The 20,613-nt window shown below is 42.1% G+C and overlaps 1 protein-coding gene across 1 annotated transcript; it reads left to right on the top strand.

The window, feature by feature from the left end:
* Positions 1-5: 5 nt before the first annotated feature.
* Positions 6-20,483, top strand: LOC104412623 (tripartite motif-containing protein 67; the record flags this gene model as incomplete). The annotated part of the gene is made up of 6 exons (XM_010023381.1): positions 6-152; positions 6,289-6,384; positions 10,386-10,508; positions 11,764-11,874; positions 13,780-13,939; positions 20,338-20,483. Coding segments are annotated over 6 exons (783 nt in total), but the record flags the coding sequence as incomplete, so codon positions are not given.
* Between the last annotated feature and the right edge of the window lie 130 nt (positions 20,484-20,613).

Below are 20,613 nucleotides of genomic sequence, written 5' to 3' on the forward strand. Positions count from 1 at the left end.
GCAAACTGCCGACGTGCGCCGAGCACGACCTGGAGAACTACAGCATGTACTGCGTGAGCTGCCGCAGCCCCGTGTGCTACCAGTGCCTGGAGGAGGGCAAGCACGGCAAGCACGACGTCAAACCCTTGGGCGCCATGTGGAAGCAACACAAGGTGAGACCCACCAAGCCAGCCGGGAGGAGCCGGTGCCCTAACGTCAGGTTGGGGTTTGTGGGACATAAGGCTACTTCACACCCATCACTCTCCCTGACTTTTCTCCCTTTGGCATGGTGCTCTTAGGTCTCTGGTCCTCCTTGACTGCCCATTGACCCTGCTGCCCATGTTCATGGTTAGAAAACCCACAGGCTCCCTCCCGTGTTGGCCTCACCTTAGCCAGCAAATTTTAGGCTCATCCAGAACTCAAGCAGACACCTGGGATTAGCGAGTCTGTTGCACTGACTTGTTTGCCTTCCACAGGGTTCTTGGCCATCCTGTCCTCTCACAGGTGGCAGCAGGTGTCTGTGAGGAGATGGGATGGACATTTCTTCCTTTTACCACCTCCCTTTCACCCAGTATTCAGTGCAAGCTGCCGCAACCGTTTCCCACCATATGTCAAGGAAGGAGAGTGTCCAGAACCACCCAAGGATTTTAGGCAGGAAAGCATGATAAGGAGGATCGTGGCATATCGTGCTGTCTCCTGGGCCTCAAAGAGGTCTTACTTCCCACTCAGTTCCCAAAGAGGTCAGGAGGAGTGGGTGGAGGGAACTTCATGACACAAAGATGAGTAAGGAATCGTAGGGTGAATGGGGTCTGGGAACAAGTAAAGCTTTCTCTGATTCACATAATGTCATGGTCTGATTCATGCTCCCCTGAAAATGATGCACCTTAGCCTTCCCTGGAGCCCCTGGGGAGACACTGGAGCCAGCTGCTTTGCCACACAAGAGCTTTGCTGAGGTCTGGTAGAGCTGCTGGGTCACTTGGCCACGCTCTCCTTGTTAAAGATAAGACCTTGCAACCATCTGAATGAAGAGCAGGACATGCTTTTAGATGTTAAAAGAGTGGATGAAGTTGCTTTCTCTGGCTAAGAATGGTGGCCTCTGGAAAAGTGATTAGTTAATACATGTGAATGTACAGAGGGGACTGCAACACCTGAGTGCTGAGAGCAGTCCTCTGGAGCATCCTGCTGCACTGGGGGGAAAGGACTTCCTCCACAGCTGGGCAAAGGGCACTTGGCCAGTGCTGCTGCCCACAGGATTACCACCTTCTCACTTCCTGCTGCAGTTAGCAGTAAAGGAAGCACCAAGAGATCATTTCAGATGCTGCAGGAGAGGATGAGATAAAGAGTGGTCTCGTGATCCCTCAGCCTTGGGGTGGTTGAGCACATCTGGGCTAAGACATTTGGCAAGGCAAAAAGTTGACTTCTGATTTTTAAGATTTTAAAAATATGCCTCGTGGGATTATTTGCATAGTTTGTCCATCTGAGAAAGCAAACGTCTTCAGGACATGTTTCAGTTTGAGTGCTCTGCCAAGGGCTCAGCCATCTCCTCCCTAACATGATGGCTATTTGTGCAGAGAAGAAGGAGCCAGATGGAGCAGGTTGTGAAATCATAGCTATTGATGGTTATGCCAATGGCAGAACCCACTTTGGAGCAGAGTTATTTCAATGAGCAGGGACTGAGTTCACTGTTCAAGTGTGGCTGCTGTTCTGGAGAGTGTGAGAGATCAGCTTGTGCTGTATTATGGTCTACCTTAAGTTAAACTGTTTGATGCCTTTTTGAACAACGTGGTAAACTCTGGTGTAATCAAAATTCAGAGTCAGTAATTTTCTTTCTTTCCTACTGTCAAATATTGTCAAAAGAATGAACAACACTCTGGTGGGTATTTTTTTTCTGGAACTAGTGTAACACAGAATGTGATTTTCTCTTGATTTACAGACTCAATGAATGTGGAAAATCTAGTGAAAGAAAAAATTACTCAAAATTAACTAATTTGGGAACTCTAAAATTGTGCTCTTGTGAATATTACTTTTCCCAGAGCAATGTGCTTAGAAGAAAATAAGTATAATGGAACTGTATAGCCAGACAGCCTAAATCATCAGCTCACATTCATTCGGATAAATTGTGTGAGAATTACATACTTCTGCTTAGAAATAGTTCTCAAGCACAGTAATTTCTACAAGTTTATTACCTGTAGTTACTTTGGCCAAACCATAAGTTACTTACATTGAATGGTACGCCAAATGTAATTCGCCTTTTATGTGTTCTTTCCAGGTGCTCCAAGTGTAGCTGGTAGAGACAGCTGGAAGGGCTTGTCCATGAGTGTTCTTAGCTCAGTAGATCTGACAGACTGACAGTTGTTCACCATCAGCTGATAAGCACCTGCTTAACTCCTTTTGAGGCCAGAGGCTGGTATTCTTCACCTAAGAAGGGCTGCTGAGCCATTTTCCCCCCTCTCAGTTTCATCCCACAACCGCAAACTTCAAACTTTTTTTCTACTGACTGTGGAGCTGCTTTTCGAGAAGCCTTGCTCACCTTCAGCTACAGGATCCGTTTCCATTCCTCTTCTGGGTTAGCCCTTTGTTCAAACTGTTTGACTTTGTCTGGGCATTTTATAGTGATCTAGTGGCAAATCGCAGAGTGATTTGCCTTGTCTGTACAGTGCTGCAGACCATGCAATTAAATCATAGGATCATAGAATGGCTTGAGCTTGAACTGGCCTTAAAGATCATCTAGTTCCAGCTCTCTGCCATGGGTAAGGACACCTTCCACTAGCCAAGGTTGCTCAAAGCCTCATCCAGCCTGGCCTTGAACACTGCCAGGGATGGGGCAGGCACAGCTTCTTGGGGCAACCTGTTCCAGTGTCTCACCATGAAATGGTCATTTACCCTCAGCTTTAGTGTGGCATGAAAGCTGAACTGGACTGACTGGTTCCTGTTAATGGTGCAGGTTCCCCACAATGCTGCTGTATGTAACTTGTCTTACAGAGAAATTAGAAATGATGTAAAATAACAACAGGGTTCCAATGGCATAAAATTATGAAAATCCACTAACTTAGATGGATTTTATTACATTCACTTGCATGAAAAGTGCATCTGGACCACCAGTTTAAGGTTATCAAGTAAAACTGTGTAAGTCTTCTTCCAAAGATAAGTCCTTTTATGTCTTCATAGCAAGAACAGTGACACTGTTGCCAGATTTAAGTTGGTAGGCCTCTTGACCTACCAATAAAAGAAGTGATGGTGGACACATTTCAGCTTCAGATAGTGGACACACTTCAGACAGTGGTCCCATTTTACCCATTTAGATTGGGCAAAGCTAAAATATATTTATCTATTGAAACACTGAAAAAAAGCCATGGCTGGGTAAATTTGTGAAGGGCAACAGGCAGGCGATCGAAGGCAAGTATTGGAGTCCAAATGCTTGCTATTATATGCTGGCCTAAAGAATTGTATTCTCCCCAAAATGTGGGCTGTTTCAGAATTCAGCGCCAGTGTGATCTTATCTAATCAATAGGTAATCTGCTGCTAAAGAGAGATGGAAGGAAAACAAGTTAAATGAGCATGAACTGTTCGGTTGAAAAAGGACATGGGCATTATCTGGTTGATTTTCTAAAATCAAAGGAAGCATCTGTCTTCCATGCCCATCTGAGTTTAATTACTCACCCTTGTTATCTCTCTGTGCTTTCCTGTATTTGATAGAAGTAGAAACTTGGTATCCATCTCCAGCATCCACATTGTTTGTTCCAAGACCAGGTATTCAAGTAAAGATAACGCTGGGTAGAATACTGTTTGTCAGGAGTTATTAATTGGCACAGTCAGTGGAGCTTGTAACTTTTCAGTTTGGCTTCCAGTAAATATTTCTGCAGTACTAAAGATTGCTCTGAGGGTACAGGGCATTTTGTATGGCTTTGTTGGTTTACTGATGGCTTAGTCATGTAGCTCCATTTGATTTTAATGGGAAGTGCATGACTAAATTCCACTGCTTTGTAAGGTATCCGTTACAAATGCTTGGAAAAACAAGGCTATTATCTCTAAGTGGGTTTCACAAATGGAGATCTGGTCTTCTCCTCAGCTTCATGCTGCAACCACAGGTTTTAATGAACACAGCAATTCACTTATGAGCCCTTTGCACAATGACATTGTTGCGTTTCTATTGCAGCTTTTTGCGCTGGGAGTGCTGTGAGCGTGCTGGGAGCCAGGAATGACTGCGTGAATTGCCATCAGTACATATGCCAGTTACAATTTGTCTATGGTGATTCAGTTTTCTATGGCTGCTGTGATGCCCACGTACTGCTTTTAGCTCTTTGTATCTGGTGAAACGCTCTTTGAGATAACATGAGAGCTAGGGTAGATGTGGGAAAAGGGGCAGTTTTACTTTTATCTGACCAGACGTTGGTTTTGATTTGAAAGAAAGGATCCCTTGCCTCCGGTTTGGCTGGGCCAGTCAATGGCAGAGCATATCATGCTTTTGCCACCTATTTCCTTCTCACTTCCTCCCCAGTCATGACTGGGACTCTTTCAAGTACCTGGAGTTTGCTTTGGTGATCTCCAGTAGTGTTCATACCAAAGATCATGGCTTTATATTTTTGTGCAGTGACAAGAGTTTGTTTAAGACAATGCAAAATACGCAAGTACTGAGAAACAGACGCAGTAATGTGTCCTCCCATTATGTTTGTTACAAATGAGTTGTACTAAAGTTTTGTAGTAAATATTTTGTTTTCAAATATAGCACAAATGTAATACCTACCACTGGGCTAAAAGTCCAAAGTTTGTATGAATATGAGCAAAAAACCCTGGGATGGCTTCTTTCTCTCTAATTCAGTCCCAGCTCCCACTCAGGGTTAGTACCCACTTGCCAGAGAGGCGTGAGGGGTTAGGCAGTGCCTCAGCCTGCATAAGGCTGCCTGCCTCAGAGCTGGGTGTGAAATGCCCACGAGGAGCTGCCAGGGTCTGTTCATTGCTGTCCTGCGTGAGTGAGTGAGTGAGCTCAAGGGAAGGATGAGTGGCAGACATTCAGCCAGGAGGTAAACTCAAAACTTTGGCAACCTGAAGAAGTGAGCTGTGCCATTTTCAGGGGTGAAGTGATTTACTCCTTTCCAGGAGCAAGAGGGAAGCAGAGAACGAGTGGCGACTTACTGAATTTCAATCAGGTCTCCTCTTGGAGTCTCATAACCTTTGTGCCTTCTTACTTACAAGGGTCTGTCTCAAGGCACACTCTAGTCCTAAGGAAACAAGAGATGGCAAACTTCTGAGAGCCTGATGATAGCAAAGATACTCCATCTTCCATTTCTGGCTGTCAGTTATTGTATCTGTTTGGTAAAGATAATTAACTGGGCATTGGCAATCTGGTAGTTGCCAGGTCTGCCTGAGAGGTAGACCAACACAGAGTGTCAAACCCTCAGGACACTCACAATGGGACCTATCTGGTCACTTATACCTGCGTAGAGAAGAAATGCTGAATCTGGGCTTGCCATGGGCTGACAAGCAATATGGTTTCTGTAATAGCAGCCAGATTTCCAGGGAAGCTGCATCAGGGCTACTCCGGTCAGACCATGGTGGTTCTGGGTCTGCCAGGGGCAGAACCTCTGTTTCCTTCCTGTCTTGGAAGTGCATTGAGAAGCCTCTGGTTTGCCTTAGGGATCTCAGGTGCCAGCTGAGGAAAGGGGAGCATAGGTCTTCAGTGTGTACTTACAAAAGACATATTCCGTATGTAAAAAGTTAAGAGGAAGGGTTTTTTCCAACTTCTCCAGAAATATCCGCTCTTTAGTTGGACTGGAGCATATGAAAATAGAGCCCCAAAGGGACATTACTATGAAGTCTGAAAATGCAGATTTGTGTTTGAAGTCCTATAGCGTATCTCAAATTTGGTAAGGTCTACCACATTTAGAAAGAATTAATGCTTTGATGAAAAAAAAGAAGTGACATTTTGGAAAGCGCTTGGGGATTTTTCAGCATGACAGATGCTACTGTGTAAGTGTAAGACTATTATCTCCTTATATATGTGGGTAGCTGTCTTATAAAAAGGTATTTTGACTTACCAAGTTACTGCAATAAAGTGGAATGTGCAGACACAATACTTGATTGCCTCCACATGCAAATTTCACCTTTATTAAATTTTATTACAATAAAAATTTTAACTATTCCTTTCTAGCACAAACACTCTGTACGTTAAGAATACAAGCGACACCAAGTAAGCCTTTTAGCACATTATTAATCATCAAACCCAAGGATTAGTAAGAAACACATTTGCATTTTATCTCTAATTTTTCCTTTTTTTTCTCTCTCTTTTTTTTTTTTTTTTTTCCCTTGCAGGCACAGCTGTCTCAGGCTTTAAATGGTGTTTCAGATAAAGCAAAGGAAGCAAAAGAATTTCTGGTTCAGCTGAAAAATTTATTGCAGCAGATCCAGGTAACTGCAGAATATTAGCTGTTTTCATAATACAGTAATCAATAGAACTGAGTGAATAATTCATTTGATGACTTTGTCTCCAGTGCTATTCTCATATTTCCTGGAATCATCTAACCTTTCTTGAATGGATTTGCTAGGCAAATTATTCATCAAATAATGCCTGCAAGCCCCTCTTAGCTTCTAAGTTGTTTGCTGTTTATTGCAAGAAGCTGGTACTCAATACTGGACATTTAAGCTGTGTTGATTAGTATTTGATTGAATCCATCGGTCATGTGTCTGGACTTCTTCCTGGCTAAAACTGCTTGAATTGGGCATTTAGGATAAGTTCTTATTTTAACACGTTCAAAATTTACTACTTGTTTTCCATCTTCCATTTTCTAAAAATGTACTAGTTTCTGGACAAAATCCAATCAACCTGTATATTAGGGTATTTGTAGGAAGTCGAAAATAGAAGAAACAAATGCTGCTAAATCTATGTGGTCATTTATTGAAGTAAAAGGTATTTTCATGCCTATAATTGTCCAGCTTTCATAGTCAGAAAAGGGCTCATGGTGAATGCAGTAATTAAAGGCACAAACCCAAAACGAAACATGTCCTGTTTTCAACCACATTTAGACTTGTCGCTGCTATAGATCAGATGATCCTCAAGGTCCTTCTGACCCTGCAGAGCATAGCTGGGAATGCGCCACCATAGTTTGAGCTGCACAGTGCCCAGGAGAGGACACTTGTTATCCCCAGTAGCGGTGCTCTGTGGTGGTGGGTTTTTTGTGGGATATACATCATCTGCTCTACAATATGCTCTCTCTGGTGCTCACTCATCTTCAATCAACAAGCAAGTCTTGTGCCTGCTAGTAACAGAAAAAATGAAGTTCAAAAATCTGTATTTCTTTAGAATTTAATTATTAAAATATTCCACTTAACACTCCTGATGATGAATTCGTGTCACAAAAGCTGCCCAAGCTCTCAGGTTGCCACAGGGCAGCATAGCTACCCACCCTCACAGTCTTCTGTGGACATGTGAGAAAGGGAACAAACCAAGACCGAGAAACTGGTGGGGAAAAAAGCACATCTAACTCAAAGAAACCAGTGTGAAGCCATCAACTCATACCTGTCACATGCCATGTTTTGGACACAGTGTAAGGTTTCTCTCAACTGACTTTACCTATTTAAAAGTTATGTAGCTGATCTAACCTAGTCATTTAGACTTCTTTCATTGTCGAAGGAGAAAGATAGACATCTTTAGAGAGCAGTTCTTCCTATAGATATGCACAGCTAATTTAGGATGGAATAACTCATCCAAAACAGTAGTCTATCACCAATCTTGTTTTGAGTCATCTAGCTCTATTAAAAATGTATTCTTCCCTCCTGAAACCTAAAGGTGGTCTATTATGACTATTTATGACCATGCTGTAAAATCCTTTAAAGTGTTTCAATAAAATCACTGCCAAATTGCTCTGCACAAGGGAGCTGCTACAATGAGATCAAAAGACCAAGCCATTTATTTAATGCTGATCACTAGAAGAGAACTCAGGAGACGCAATTGTCACCCACTGACATTTAGGCATGTCTGGGCACAAAGCTGAATCTGGCCCTCACATGTTGAACCAGACTCCATTGTGAGTCTGAGTGAGGACATGGAATTTCAGCAGGCCGAAACAGCAGGACTAATCAGCTGCATATGTATTTGTAAGTAAAACAAGGCTTGGGCAGAGCTCTGAGACCATCAGCCACACACTTTAACCCTTAATGAGCTCCCTGCCATGGTTTTCTCCCATGGCGAATTGCACTCTTCCCAGGTGATGTTCAAGCAGCATTTGGTGACAGTACATATCAGGGAATGCTCCTGGTAGGCAGGTTTGGTACAACCACACTATTTGAGGTGAAATGGTTTAGACCTGTCCGTGAGCTGACCTGTGCCTTTTGGCATCTGGACCAAAAAACCAGTTCTTGGACTGTTACTTAGGGAGGAATAGGTGTAGCCTTCATGCATAGATTTATACCCAGAATCATGTATCTTTGAGCAAGTTATTTCTAATAAAAGTCTTACGATGGTTGCCTAACACACACACACACATTTACCCCTCAGCAAAAATGTCTTTAAAATATATGCTTACACAAATGAGTGAGTAATTTGTATGTTTTATTATCCTGTCTCAATGCACAGCAGACCAGCCGGCCATCTGTACTCTATTTCCTCTCTTGAGTTTGCCACAGCTACAGGGACCTGTGCTTTTATGTTGCCGGGTGCAGTTTGTAAATTCATAATCTACTTTTCTTTTCCATGCTTTGCAGACCTGTTGTTTCCTTCTACTTTCTTCCTTCCCTTCTCCTTTCTGAGGTCACTTTTAAATCTTTTGGTCTCTTCTTTTAAGAAGCTGCCTGTTCCTCATTGCCCCTGTTGTTTCCTTGCTCCTCCTTGTTGCTGTTGTGATCTGATTTTCACATTTTCCCATCTGCTGTAACAATTTCATCCTTTCTCACTTGAAGAGGCACATCGCCAAATGTTTGATGTGTGAATAGAAAATGAGGAGGGAAATTATGCACTATAGCCATCGACTAATTCAGGCCCTGTACGCAAACCTGCACTTCAAGGGTAGCTGGATGGAAATGGGCTTAAGGGGGAGTTGGGTGTGATAAAAGCCGAGGAGGGAGAGATGCAAACAGGAAGAGTCTAAGACAAACCTGTGAACAGTAACTGAGCTGTCTGGTGCCTCGGCCCCCATCCATCTTGATGGCAGGTCTAGGACTGCGATGAGGGCCTCTCAGGGAAGAGCGACCCTGCATCCCTCAGCTGGAGAATGGCATGCATGGATTGCAGTGAGAGAGGTGAACACAGTGCTGAGAATTTTGCTCTCAAAAGAATGAAGACAAAGCAATTGAACAGGAGAGGAAAACATAAATAAAAGAGCTAAGGGGTAGTAATGAGTAAGGGGGTGTGATGGCTTACCACAGAGCTGCTTCTCCTTCTGCACATGTTTAAAATCTTCTCACATTTAGTGCTGCTTTTTTTTTTTTTTTTTCCCATTTGGCATTTGGATAGGAAACTGAACATCTCCTCTGAAGAGGAGCTTGAAAGCTTTCTCATTCTTCTAGTCTCATGAGCAGAGGAAGCAAGGGAGAGCCCCCCCCGCCCGAATAAGAACTACAACATCAGTTCCACGGCCAGAAAAAAGCATCCCTGGGAGGAGGAACAGCTCAGCACCTTGTAGTATCATCAGTACCTTGTAGCATGGGATTCTGTGGTAGCGTGGTTTGTTCCCCATTGATAGGACAGGGGTTTATGTAATGATGAGTGATACCCAGCTACTCAAAGCTCAGTGTTGTATACCTCACATGCTGGCCTCTGCCTAGCAAAGAGTTTGACCACAATATGAATAAAAACCTGCCATATATTTCCTTTTTTTTTTTTAAATCTGATCAAATACATGTCTCCGCTGCCAAGTGCTAGCTATTTTTAAAAGAGTACTTGAAGCAGTATACAAATCTCAAGGCTTTATACCTCATTGATTTCCTTGTAATAAACCTGTAGACCAGATTCATAATTCTATTCTAATTGCCGTGGTGTAGAGCCAGTGATTTCGAAGTTGCTACAGTGGGATGATTAAAACAGAATGGGGCAGATTCTTCTTATATATATGTATGCACTGTGTATGTATATGTTTCAGCACTGCATCAGCTACTAAGAAGGAGAAAAATAACTGCTACAGCCAAACCCAGAACAGTTACGTTTAGCTTTTACATTATGTTGTACTACTTCTGTTGTCTGGGAAGTGCTAGTAAATCAAGTTTTTAAATGAGCCCATTTGTAGCATAGCATCTTCCTGTTTCGTTTTATAGCATGCAGCTATTACTGGTACAGCTGTAATGAAATCAGCAAGGCAGCAAAATGCTGAGATCTTGAAAGGAAATCTTTTCTGAATAGAAAAACAGGTAAGAATGAGCAAAAGCTTAAGATGTGAAATACGATTTCTTTGATGAGCATAACTCTCACTTTATTCTAGGAGAATGGATTGGATTATGAAGCCTGCCTTGTCGCCCAGTGTGATGCCTTGGTTGATGCGTTAACGCGACAGAAAGCAAAACTGCTCACAAAGGTGACCAAAGAACGTGAGCACAAGCTGAAGGTGAGCATAACTCTCACCAGCTGAGCACAGCTGATGATACCTTTTGTTACTGTGTCCTTTACACTATGAAAATTCCTAGTGACCAAATCCTAAAGTCTTTTAGCAGGTTCCAGTTCAGCAGTTTAATAGAACTTAATAATTTATACACTTAGAATGAGCTGTGTATTCCAGCAGTTTGTTGAATCATGCCATCAGTCTTTATTCATTTGATGGTTTGAGGCTATCTTTTGAGGGTGAAACCGGTGTGTGGTTTGGATTCAGGGACCTTCCGCCCAAGTAAAATGTTGGGATTTTGATGTCTCTTCAAACCTTTGAAATTGAGGCAAGCCATCTCCAGAAATCCATGTGCCACTCAAAAGATATTAAAGGAATGCATTAAGAGTGGTGGGGAGGAGAAAGCTATAAATGGTTGAACGAAGTGTCAGCCAAGAATGTTTAAATAGACACATTTCTTGAAATGTTGAACTGCATATGTGATTTTGAGGTATTACAGTGCCAGTAACAATAATAGTATGTAAGACAGAAGGAGAAATTGAAGTGAAATATCTAACATGTCAAACAATGAATAAAATCTACCTGAGATCAGCATTTAAAAACACCCATACTTAACAAGAACCAACACTTGGGGGACAGCGCTAACAGCGCAGCTCATTCTGCAGTTTATTCCTGTCAGGACTTGTGCTGTTGAATGCAGTGCTATTAGGCCTAGTCTACAGCCATGTGGCACCAGAATCAGGTCCAAAGTTTGGAAAACTGAGATGTAGCCTTTTTTATTTCTTAATCCCAGCAATGTGTTCTTAAGCAGAGCAGGATCAATGGTGAATTGTGAAAAGAACAGTAGAATATAATCTGCAAGAAACCACACGTGCACTTATTCTCTATAATATTTGCCTTTTAAGCAAAGGATTTTTTAAAAGCTCAGATTTTAGTGAAAATATGATTTTAAATGTGAATACTGCAGATGCAAAAACATGTTCTGTGCTCTTTTTGCCCCAAGCAAGCCTGATCTTTGAGCAATTAATCTGCTCTGAAAATTAAGATTCCCTGTGCACAACGTTTTGCCAAGCTAATTATCGGTATTTATAATACAGAGCGAGTGAGTGTAGCTGATGGAGATATGGCAATGGCCATATGGCAGCTAAATTAAGCATAGCTTTAACACACTCTTCCATTTGCTGTCTCTTCTGAAATAATCTTACACAATTCACTGTAAGCTCAGGCAGTCATCAGAACTGTACTGATGCTTGTTTTCCAGGTTGTTTGGGACCAGATAAATCACTGTACACTGAAGCTACGTCAGTCAACAGGGCTTATGGAGTACTGCCTAGAAGTTATCAAAGAAAATGATCCCTCTGGGTTTTTACAGGTATTTTTCTTTCTGATGTTCTGGGGAGGAAAAAGACAAGATGTTAAAGTTAAATCTAAAAAGGGGTGGCTTTGCTAATTCGCCTCTTCCACTGCTGAGGCAGGTTCACCTTAACTCCTGTTAGTATTGTCAGGTAGCCTGATGGCTGCATGAATGTCCCAGCAAAGGGATGATTTTGAACAGCCATGCTCTGACCAAGGTGTGGAGTTAGCGGTCACACCGCTTTGCTTTACTGGGGTTGTTGCACCTCACAGGGCAACAAAACCTGTCTTGTAGCTGGAAGATCCAGGTACCCCCTCTTTGCAAAATATGGCCTAGCCAACAGCTGCCTTAGTTTGCAGGATATTGTTTCTTAGGTGCAAGCAGTGAAACTGTCTATTGATGAGGTAAAACGTAACAGTTTTACTACCCAATAAATTATTTTGCCTAATTAATGATATTATTTTTATTAATTATTTTATTTTGCCCTGTTAGTTTTGTTGCCTTATTAATTGCCTCAGAAGAAAGGCACATCAGACAAAATGATCTGCACATGGCTGTCAGCTGAACAGGGCACACTGCACACATGAATGCATAAGTGTTGGGGGCTATCACTGCATCCCTAAAAAACAGGATGAGAATTAGCCAACTTAAACCTATTAGCACTCCAGATTGATTGTTACTGTCACATCTAGTCTCAATCAAGAGTGGGGAATGTGTGGTGTATATTAATCTCAAGACTACACAGATTTTAGCAGGCTGTCGGTTGGATACTGCATGACAAATGAAACCTTTAGGTCTTATCTACATGTTGGTCTTATCTACATGTTGGCTAGATACCTGCTTTATTTGCACTTCAGCTTACTTTTCGTGTAACCTGTACCTTTGTGGGTTCATCACCTTCTCCTGGTTTATCTGATGATGCTTTCAAGGCAATCAGCAAACACTGAGGCACTGCATTACTTAGAGCAACTACTCCTGCAGCCAGTATGTTGAACACAGCTCAGGGATCCAGCATCCCAGTAAGTGACTCCAAGGATGTAAGAATGCTGTGAGAAGCTCCTCCACTTACTGCACAGACTGATTAGGAGCTGTTGATGCAGGGGCTCAAACAGAATTGTCTTCCAGTAACAGTAATGAGAAAAGGTATCTGAACTCCTGTGATAAAGAAAAATTGTCTTTGACCTAGCCAGAAGAAAATTCTGCTCCCCGTGACTTACAGGCAGCTCACTGGGAAGGTCTCCAGATATCCAAATGGCAGCTTCACTGAATTCAAGGGCAGCTGAGCTCATGATTTTCACAGAGCCAGAATTTTACTTCCAGAAGAGTCCACTGCAATCACCTTAGACTGACGTTTGGCTTAGTTGTCTGTGGGCTGAGCTAGAGCAAAGCTTTAAAAATGAAATTCAGTTTTGATGTGATAATAGAAAATCCATCATATTCTTTGACAACTTAGCACCCTCACTGTAAGAAATATACACCTTTCTTCCCATGTGATTTTTTAAATTCCTTTCAGCTTTCATCCACTGAATCATCTGTACTGAATGGAGAGACCCTCTAACATTTAAGCCTCTCTTTGTGCAACTGCGTTTTGAATAGGAGAGCAAAACTAGACTGTGCAGATCAGAGTGCAGGAAGATATGTGGAATTCAGAGGCATGCAACATAAGACAATATTAACAGGCTTTATAAATGTGATTTTTACTTTCCTGCACTAAGATGAGATCTGTTTTGAAAAGACAAGATGAAAGGATGCAACATAAATGGACCTTACCCCAAAACAACCAAATCCCATCTAAGTTGTTGTTTTGTGGTGTTCCTGCTTTGTTTGTGCTGTATCTCCCAGGCATTCTGTCACTTCTACTGTGTGCATCTGCCATTTCATTATGAATAATATAAATATATAAGCCTGATAACTCTCTTTCAGATTTCAGATGCTTTAATCAAGCGCGTTCAGGTATCTCAGGAACAGTGGGTCAAAGGAGCCTTGGAGCCAAAAGTGTCTGCTGAGTTTGACTTGACTCTGGACAGTGAACCTTTACTGCAGTCAATTCACCAGCTGGATTTTATTCAGATGAAATGTAGGGGTGAGCTTTTATTATTTTATTTTTTAATGGGTTTCATGCACATGTTAAGTTGGTGCTGGGAGGGACAGGGGCACCAAGGGAAGAAAAAGGAGTGTCTTGAAATTGCTGGATAGTTGTAAAAGGTTTTCAAGCAAATTCAGATAACTGGGTGTTTCCTCCACACAGTGAGGTGTGCTCACCTCACTGAACAAGCTCAGCAGAAATACCAGATGCAGTTAAAGATTTGAGAATATCGATAAATTCTTCAGAGGAGAGCTGTTTATCAGCTTTGAAGATTAAAAAGACATTGCTGCGTGAAACTATGCCATTTTACAGCATTCTTTGAATTAACACAGTTAGTTCAAATTACCAAATTACCCCAATCTTGTTAGAAGCAGCTGAATTAGTAAATGAATATTACACACACACACACATATGCTTCAATAGGGGAAAAAAAACCCCAACCCTTTGATTTATATGTGGACTGTGCTGTGAACTGTGCCCAGCTTAAAAAAAAATAATGAGGCAGACATTCACAAGGGGAAAGTAGTTCCATGGCTAAACCTCTCCTTGATTCCAGGTATCTGAGTAATTCCAAGAGACACACTAAAGGGAAAGGAGATTTTAAAACGTATTTAAAGGGAGAAGCTGATGAACAGTAAATGCCACTGGCAAAGAAAAAAGATGCTAACAGCATGCACTTGTAATGAGCTTGGTTTTATATGGAGCAGGATGAGAACTGCATCAGAATTAGATAGATCCATAGACCAGCTAGATTTGAAGGCCATTGTGGTCCCTGGGAACGATGCCATTAGCTTCCCTTAGTGCTAATTCAAGCCTTAATTATACATCGAGTGACAGAGTAGAGGCTGCCAGAAGTCAATGAATGAGTTAAGGATAATCGTGTTGTGATGTCGGATTTGCTTTTTTTTTTTGACTCCAAGCAAGCATAAAGATTTCTGTTCAGTTTATGTCTTCTCTCTGGGCCTCATTCTGAACCTAAGAGACCCAAGATGAAGTAATTAGGGTGGATAATTTGGCAGATGAATATGTGGAGAAACAATGGATAAAGAGTTAAGGGCCAAAGTCTGCTCACAGAGAATGGTTTGCATCTTGGCATAAACAGGCTGTGGTAAAGTTACTCAAATAACACCTGTGAACTGCTCCTTTGACATGTTGACAGCCAGGAAAGCAGAGGCAAGAGAAAAAGAGTATCACTGGTAAAACTTCTTTGAATACTGTCTTCACTTGTCTTTAAATCGGTTTATATTTCATGTTGGCCATATTAATTGTTCAATATATTTAATATTAATCTTCCACCACTGTCCTTCCCAAATGTATAAAAATGCAGTTAAACTGTCCAGTTAGAGTGCTAATTAACCAGAGGCCACTTGAGGTAAGAGCAGCTTAAGTATTTGGCTTTTGGACATTCATCTGTCTTTAAGCTTGAAGACTTATGAGACTTTAATTGAGCCAGATTCACTGAAGCTTTATGAAAGATAGTGCTGTTTGCTACACTCTCATTTATCATATGATCACAGTGAAGCTCTGAGCTTAGACAATCTAAGGAGCAGAGGAGAGGACAGGTCTGCTTGAACACCCTTGGGCTTTGCTCCCCAGAGGCACCTTAACAATTAGCCCTCATGAAGGGCTTTTCCTTGATCTGTCTTGGCCTTGACCAGGGACTACCTTTTGCATGTCCCATCCAGTTGGTCAGCACAACTGGTGCGAACGTGTACACACCATGCAAAGAATGGTGGAAATGGCATTAACCTGGCCACAGTTCCTGAAGATGCCTAAGGGACAGCATTATTTCCTCTTGAGCCAATGTGTGCCCAAGCAGAACAAGCCACTCACTGGTCCTGAGTTTACATTCATAGGTATTGAGGACTGTTTAGTTTGTAAAGGTGTATTTTTACTTTTTTCAGTTTATGTCAGTGATTCTGTCTGCATTTGAACTACTTAGTCTGAAACTTTGGCACTTTTTTTTTCTGACATTTTACCTCCATGACCTCAACTAGCTCTGCATTACCTTTTCATGCATAGTGAGTCTTGCATCTAGAAATACAAGTACTCAACATTTCAGCAGTGAGCACCAGACTTACTGGGAACATCACTTTGCTGACTGTGAGGAGAAGCAGGGTGATGTTTTGCTATTTATCACTATCGGGATTGTATATTTCTGTGCCTCCAGTTTCACAAAGAAGAATCTGTGTGTCCCTTCACATATGCCCCTCTTTCTCCAAACCTACCTACCCCAGCACACCAAGACATCAGTCTTTGCCAAATGTCAGGTATTAAGGGGATTGTTATTTAGTCACTATACTGGTTCATCTGAGAAAAGTGGATGCATTAAAGACATCAGAGACTGCAGAGGGAGTTTTAGGGAAACCTAGGAGAATAGGACCAGTGTGGCTTTTCCAGCTGCAAGCTGTTTTGTTCCAAAAGCTTTGCAATATAGGGTCTGTACTATTGTTATTGATGCTTAGTGCATGAGTGAATTTCTATATTTTTTTTCAAACTCTGGCCTCATTCAACCTCAGTGAGCTTGCATGGGTCATTTAGAGTGAAAGCATGCTTGTAAGTAAACATTGATTCACTGTGGTAGACAAAGAAGAATGAAAATGAGAACAAATCACATTGTGTTTGCTTTGATGACTTGTTCATGTACCTCACTGGTGGACTCTCTATAAGCCCTTATCTAAAGCTTATTTTAATAAATAAAGATCTTTTTTACAGAAAGAAAAAGCAATCTGGTAGCGAATTAAATGTGCGGAAATATGATAGATGCAAAAGTAACAATTAAGCAGTCATGTTGACCCAAGGGTCTCACTGATAGCCCTTTGGTGAGAGTCCATGCTCACCAGGGTAGCTGGCTGAGACACATACACAGCTCTAGTAATTGCTATTATTCTAAGCTTTCCCAGATCCCTTTCCTCTGTCCATGTTTTCCCCTCTCTATTGTTTTTTCCAAGTGCCTTAGCACAAAATTCCTGTCCTCTTCGATGACTGGCTCAATGTGTATATCACAGTTCCTCAGTTCAAGCTGTGGGCACAGACAAATACATGTTCCAGGTTTGTTCTGTTTGAACAGCTGGAACTGTCATGCAACCTTGTTTTGTTGCAAAACAGAGACTAGGTACAAAGTAGGAAAAAATATAGCTTGTCTCTATTTCTCTGTATCACCTCTGAATACCCACTGACGTGCAACTTCTCCTTGTCAGGAGTGACTCCTTCCTTCTTCTGCAAACCAGTCCATGACATATCTCCTGTTGCAAATCTTTGCCTCTCCAGCCATGAGCTGCACAGCCCTGATAATGAAAGAGTAACTGTTCCACTGTAGGCTTTGTCCCTGGTTTTGGCTGCACTGCGTGATGGACACAGATCTTTGCCTGTGGTCTTTCCTTCACTCTCTATAACACTATTTGTAGGGTACTTTCTACAGCAGTGACTCAGGCTATTAGAGGGTCATACGGCAGTTTTGAAGAAGGTTGAAGTTTTCATGTTTCTGAGAGTCCCTGCATTTAATCCTTTAAAAATTAATCTGGGGAGGGCATCCTTGCACAACTTGCTTGTCAAGAGGACAATTAACAGATAGCATCTTAGGGTAGCCCGGCTATCCTGAGAGATCAGCTGTGAGAGACATTGAGCAATGTGTTTATGAAGCTGCTGAGTTGACATGAGACATCAGTATCACATTTTCTAGCTAAGTGCATGAAGCACTTTTAAAATAGCAGGATATCATTCAAACTCACTAATAGATATTGCTGTGCCAATGCAGTATCATTTGTCCCTTTATATTTTCAATATTTTCCTTCAAAAACTCTCTAGAGGACCTTTAGTTAAACAAAAGTGGGACAGCGCTGTAATTTAACATGTGAGTCTTCTTTTTTTTCCTGACACTCAGCCTGTATTTTTCTTTTCTTAGTCCTGTCCCATTGCCCTTCACTGTGAAGTATATGCCAGTGTCCCAATTATTCAACTTGCTTTGCACTTTCCTATGACTTTTACAACAAGTATTCACCTTTTCTCCTCCCAGAGGGAGTCTGAGATCAAGGCAAATCTCTGCCCATCTGCATCCAGGGGAGGAGGCAGAAGGGCAGCCGCAGCAAGCGCCATCCAGCTAAGCTGCACAGCTGCCTGGTGGGAGCTTCTTACCTCTCCTTCAGCTACTGTAGGTTGTGCTAGCCCAAAGGGGTCAGAAGGCTGATAAGGATTATTCACAAAAATTTAAATGTCCAGCGACACAATAAAGAAGCCCAGGAACTTCCCCATAGTATGTGTGACTCTCACATGTAGGGCCAAAATTCACACTGCCCCTGGGAGGTGGGAACAACAGCGCTTTACCATATGAAAACATATTCTAGTCCTAGAATATGTCCCGTAAAAAGGGACTCCTAAAACATATACCCTCCCCCAAAAATTCTGCTCCTTTTTTATTCATTGTGCTTTACGTAAACAGTCCCTGAACACCTCCAGGCAGTGTTTCTAGGAGGCTTTTGCAGGAGGTTGTAGAGATTAGTGGTTTATTCAGAGGTGATGGGGTGTTCTGTACTTTATAAAGATTGGGAATTAGGATTTCATCCAGTTTTGCCAGGAGGAGTCTCAAAATGGGGAGGACCCAGTGAATGCCTGCTGGAAGGGTTAACCGGTTAGACAAAGTGGCAGGAGTGTGGATGGAGAATACAGCCCTATCTTCTCCCAGGGTCATCAATCACAGGACACAGAGAACCTAACAAACACAGACAAAACCCTAGTCTTAAAATGGTTCACTTAAGAAATCCCGTTACCTCTGAACTCCTCATTTTCAGGTTTTTTTGACTCTTGTCACATTTCTGTTAACTTCTCCAGACACATTGTCTCCTAGAGAAAAGTCTGAACTTTCCATGTGGAAAAACAAGCAGGTTTTTATTTATGACACCTTCTGAATCATCATCAAATATCAAGGCATAGGAGCAAGGTGCTTTTTTTCTCTTTTCACAGAAAAACCTTCAAGAGCTAACTTATAAATAAAATAGACCACAGTTATTCTTCTGGGCTACCAACCATCCGCATTCACTGCAGTGATGGATAATGCCAGCAGAAAGCCACGGTAGCTTCTGCACTGTTTATCATGTGTGATGTTGATTTTCATGCCACTGCCAAAGTGGGGATGAAGCTTTAGCCATGTCACACAGTAGCATCCATTTTCCCACAGACTGCTTGCTACACAAAACACGAACAGTCCTCTTTTATCCAGAGAGGTAAAATAGGACGAAAGGAACAGCTCAAGGGCTTAGCTCTCACGCAGAAAGAGGGAGGAAAATAAACTAGAGGCTCAAAGCAGAGTAGATAAAAGAAGAGCAAACTGACATTGTTAAAAGCTAAGTCAATGAATGCTCAGAGCATTCAGCTCCTTGTAAGACATGGTTGAGCTCTGCAGAAATGATCCTGACTGGTAAAATTCAGCCTTGGGCAGAAGATGCGGCAGAGTCTATGCATCACTTACATCCCCACTTAACCTGTGCAATTCCAACTGTGTGTAAGATACATGCCAAATGTCTCTAGAAGACTGGATTTTCACTGTGTAATGAATATTTTACTCTGTTTATTTTTATTTTAAAGACGCTGGTCTGGTCAACAGTCTCCTGGTGTTTCTCCTAAGCAAATCACTAAAAAGGCGTGTTAATAGATAACTTTGCATCTGTAGTTTCTGAGAGCAGAGCGCCACAAGCAGTCTCCTTTTTCTATCTGAATCAAGGGATTTAGATAAAATTTGCAAATGGATTAATATTTTTCAACTGTTTCTTTTAAGTATGGCTGCCATAAACATATCACATACAAGGTGGTTTTGATTAAAAACTGGGGGAGAGGTATTAGATTAGATTTAAAAAAACCCCAAAACCCTATTGTGAAGAATTGTTTTCCTGCTATCGGTGGAGTTCAGGCTCTATCTTGCCGCTGTGCTTGGAGGTTGGTTAATAATCCAATTTCTTTATCAATGAGCTGGGCTTCCTGGCAACACTGCACCCCCCATGCCTCCCCGTGGCCCAGGACACCTCCTGCCACCATTGCTCCCCTTTCCTTTGGGGGACAGCAGGAGCAAAGTGCTCTAGTGTGAGAAGCTTTTGCAGCCACTGACCCCTGGGAGGGGAACCAGACATGAGGTCCCCAGACTGTAGTTCTTATGAGGCACCAGAAGCATGTCCAGGTATGTTTCTGCTTATGTATTTCAGCCAAATGATTTGTCTAACCAAGTAATGATGTTTTGTTATATCATTTTTACTGCCTTTTGTTTCAAGGAGGGGAATGGACCCTTTTCCTAGTGACTATTGACTCCCCTGCAAGGGGAGGGCGGTGAGCAGTAGCCACACTGCTTGCAGCACAGATTGATGGGGAAGGACAGAGTTACACTAATCTGTACCCAGTTCCTGTTACAGTGCCACCCGTCCCATTGCTGCAGCTGGAGAAGTGTTGCACCAGAAACAACAGTGTGACATTGGCCTGGAGGATGCCACCCTTGACGCACAACCCAGTGGAGGGTTATATCTTGGAACTTGATGATGGAGATGGTGGCCAATTCCGAGTGAGAATTACATTCAGCATTTATTTGTGTTTCTTTGTATGTGAGTTTCCTCAGGATATGGATTTGTGTCTGTCTGAGGGTGGGAAAAGGGGGTAGGGAAGATATGGGTTGTCAAAACATTCCTGCTTCC

This window comes from Nestor notabilis, unplaced genomic scaffold (assembly GCF_000696875.1).
Source record: "Nestor notabilis isolate BGI_N333 unplaced genomic scaffold, ASM69687v1 scaffold29081, whole genome shotgun sequence".
NCBI classification, from domain to species: domain Eukaryota; kingdom Metazoa; phylum Chordata; class Aves; order Psittaciformes; family Psittacidae; genus Nestor; species Nestor notabilis.